Genomic DNA, 2,670 nt, shown 5'->3' with positions numbered 1-2,670 from the left:
ACGAACTCGCCAGAAGTTTTTGTGGACGCGGTACATGCATTTTGCCGGGGGTCTGGGAAGGCTCTTCCGACTCTTCGCGCAGGAACCGCCCGCAAGTCGGAGCGGGTCCGTCGGGCGGCGGAATCCCGACCGTGGCGGAATAATAACAGTGTGTAATTTGCATTGTGCGGGGGGGGAGGCCAACAGTTGACAAAGCGGTTCATATATTTCATAAGACGCGGGAATCGGGAAGCTCTCGGACTAATCTAGTCCATAAATTGTCACCACCGGCGTTGCCGCCACCGCCGCGGTTCCGCCAGTTGGAATGTTGGCCGTAGTCAAGAAGATGGCCCTTGCGCCGCTGCTGGCGCCACAGTCGGAAAGAATAAGTTTTTGGGGACAGGCGTTAAAGTGAAGTATCATATCCTCGCCGCGCCAGGCGTAGGGCTATTGAATAATTTGTAGGACACACCTTCCGGGAAAAGTGGCCGGCTGACGGGAGATTTTGTTAGCCAAAAGGCGTACTTCGGTACGCCTAAGAATTGGGGCCGGTAAACGGGATAGGGTTGCAAGTTTGAAACACTGCAGCACCATTCGAAGGCCTGCCGGCTTTCAAGTAGGTTGTCGGGTGTTACGTTCCACCGGTTGGTCCAAATACTTTCCTTTCCAGTTCGTACCAACACGCACGGGACGTGGCTCCCGTAGCTGGTTTATGATTCGAAGAAGGCTCATCTGCAACTCGATGCTTGTGCTTTAGTTTAGCGTTTCTTGTCAAAAATTTGCCTACCTTCTTTTGTATCTCGCGCGGAAGGTTACAACCCCGGCACTGGAGGTCCTCGATGTGCCGGTTCTCTCGCAACACTTGCAGGAGTTTCGCTTGACCTGCGCTACAAATCGGTATACAGTTCATGATGAGCTTACGCAAGGGCGCGTGAAAACTGAGAAGTTGGATGATCTGGAATCGTGTCGGACAGAAAGCGCGTTAGCATGTCACCAGTTACCCGCGGAACACCCGGAATGCTTACCCGAAAGGCGCCTTTGGTCCCCATCGGACACCCGGTGAAGTTGAGTTCGCTCAACTGTCGCGTACCCTTGATCGCACCGCCCAACAGCAGGACTCCCGACTGTCCGACCGGATTGTACGACAAATCCAGCCTGTCAACGGTTCCCTGATAAACGCCTAATCCGGGACCGAATTGGTCCAGCTCTCGGGCGTCCAGCCGGTTGCCGGAAAGATCGAGCGACCGGAGCGTGGGTCCGAAGCGGCTCAGAAACCTTCCCAAAACGCCGCCGCAGCCTTCGCCCAGCTGGCAGTAGCTCAGGCGGAGCGTTTCCAGCCTCAGATGCGTTAAGGCACGAACCAGAACTGTCAGCTTCTCGGCGTCTAGACGACTGTTTGATAGGCTGAAGTTTTTCAATTCCACCAATCCCTGGAGAGCCCTGGAGGGAGTAGATTGAAGCCCTGATGAAGTTCGGTTTGTGATGACACTCCCGGAGGAACCTGCTCACATGCCCAACTGCTCAACGTCGGCGAGCGAACACTTGGAGTAGCTATCGCGATAGGGTTTCGTCCAGTTCTTGACCCCGAACACCAGTGACAACGTTGTCAGGTGAACCAGATGGCCCAGCACCGATAGTGAGCCGTGGTGACATAGAGCATCGGGTGGGTTGTGGAAGTTGTAGGTCTCGTAGTTTTCGAGTGGTTCCACGGTCGGGAACGGCGTCAGCTGTTCCAGGTTCAGGTGACGCACGAACGGTGCGGCCTTGACCATGGTCTCCTCTAGTTTCTCGACGTGCCAGTACCTCGGATCTTGCTGCTCGATCAGTTGAGCCAGTTTCAGTTCGATACCCAAGCATTTCCAGTTTTTATCACTCGCCGCGACGCTGTGCTCGAAGTACGTCAACAGTTGTCTCGAGAAACACCAAACAACGCGTTTCCAGAATGTGACTTCCTATGAAATTGATAAAAGGATGTTGATTGCGAGTTGCACCCATCGCCTGTGGTTACTCACATTCACTTCGATCAGCTTCAGAAGATGAAGATCCGTATCGAGAAGGGACCCAAACGTATGCCTTTGGCAGCACGTGAGTTCGATTGGTTCGGGTCCTCCATCGAAGTGGAGGGCCAGATATTCAACGACGATGGCCGACAGCGCCTTTGGCACACGATCCTGGACACCGAAAGCCACTAGCGGCAATGTCGCTTCAAACGATCGACACTTTCTGTCTGGCACAAACGCTATCAACTCACCGAAGAGAGTACGCTCCGCTTCGCTTGCCAAGCGTAGCGTCTGTCTCGAAGGATCCCACGTTTTATGGGCATTCCTGAGTGTCCTCTCGGACGGTGCGTGTAAATGAGGCACCTGCTGCTGGGCAGCTACCAGCCGTGGAACGTCCGTTTCTGACATTTCAATCCCAAACTGCTGCACGACGACCAAACTGCAAACCGACGCCCAGTCCGAAGGCTACTACGTCTGTCACTGTAGCAAATAGTTGCGAATCAGTGGCGGTGTGGTGAGCTTATTAAAATAAATCTTGTTAATTCGTCGGCACGTTGCAGAAATAAAGCAAACCCCCGGGCCCATAAAGCCGGTCGGTCAAGGTCTGGCAAGGATTCTCTTGCCGTTTCCGGCGGTGTATCGGGGGCCAAGCGCCGAGCACGGTGTACGGTGCTATCAGATTTCCACGTTA

The 2,670-nt window shown here is 54.2% G+C and overlaps 1 protein-coding gene across 1 annotated transcript; it reads right to left on the bottom strand.

Moving 5' to 3' along the window:
* Nucleotides 1-610: 610 nt before the first annotated feature.
* On the bottom strand, nt 611-2,387 carry LOC131215793 (uncharacterized). The gene is made up of 4 exons (XM_058210189.1): nt 1,992-2,387; nt 1,489-1,931; nt 1,005-1,419; nt 611-934 (listed from the first exon to the last, which is right to left on the bottom strand). The coding sequence occupies exons 1-4, from the start codon at nt 2,385-2,387 to the stop codon at nt 611-613; spliced, it is 1,578 nt and encodes a 525-aa protein (XP_058066172.1).
* Nucleotides 2,388-2,670: the final 283 nt, after the last annotated feature.

Source organism: Anopheles bellator, chromosome 1, assembly GCF_943735745.2.
Source record: "Anopheles bellator chromosome 1, idAnoBellAS_SP24_06.2, whole genome shotgun sequence".
NCBI classification, from domain to species: Eukaryota; Metazoa; Arthropoda; class Insecta; order Diptera; family Culicidae; genus Anopheles; species Anopheles bellator.
The sequence above is the reverse complement of the archived record's forward strand: the minus strand, read 5'-3'. Positions and strand labels throughout refer to the sequence as shown.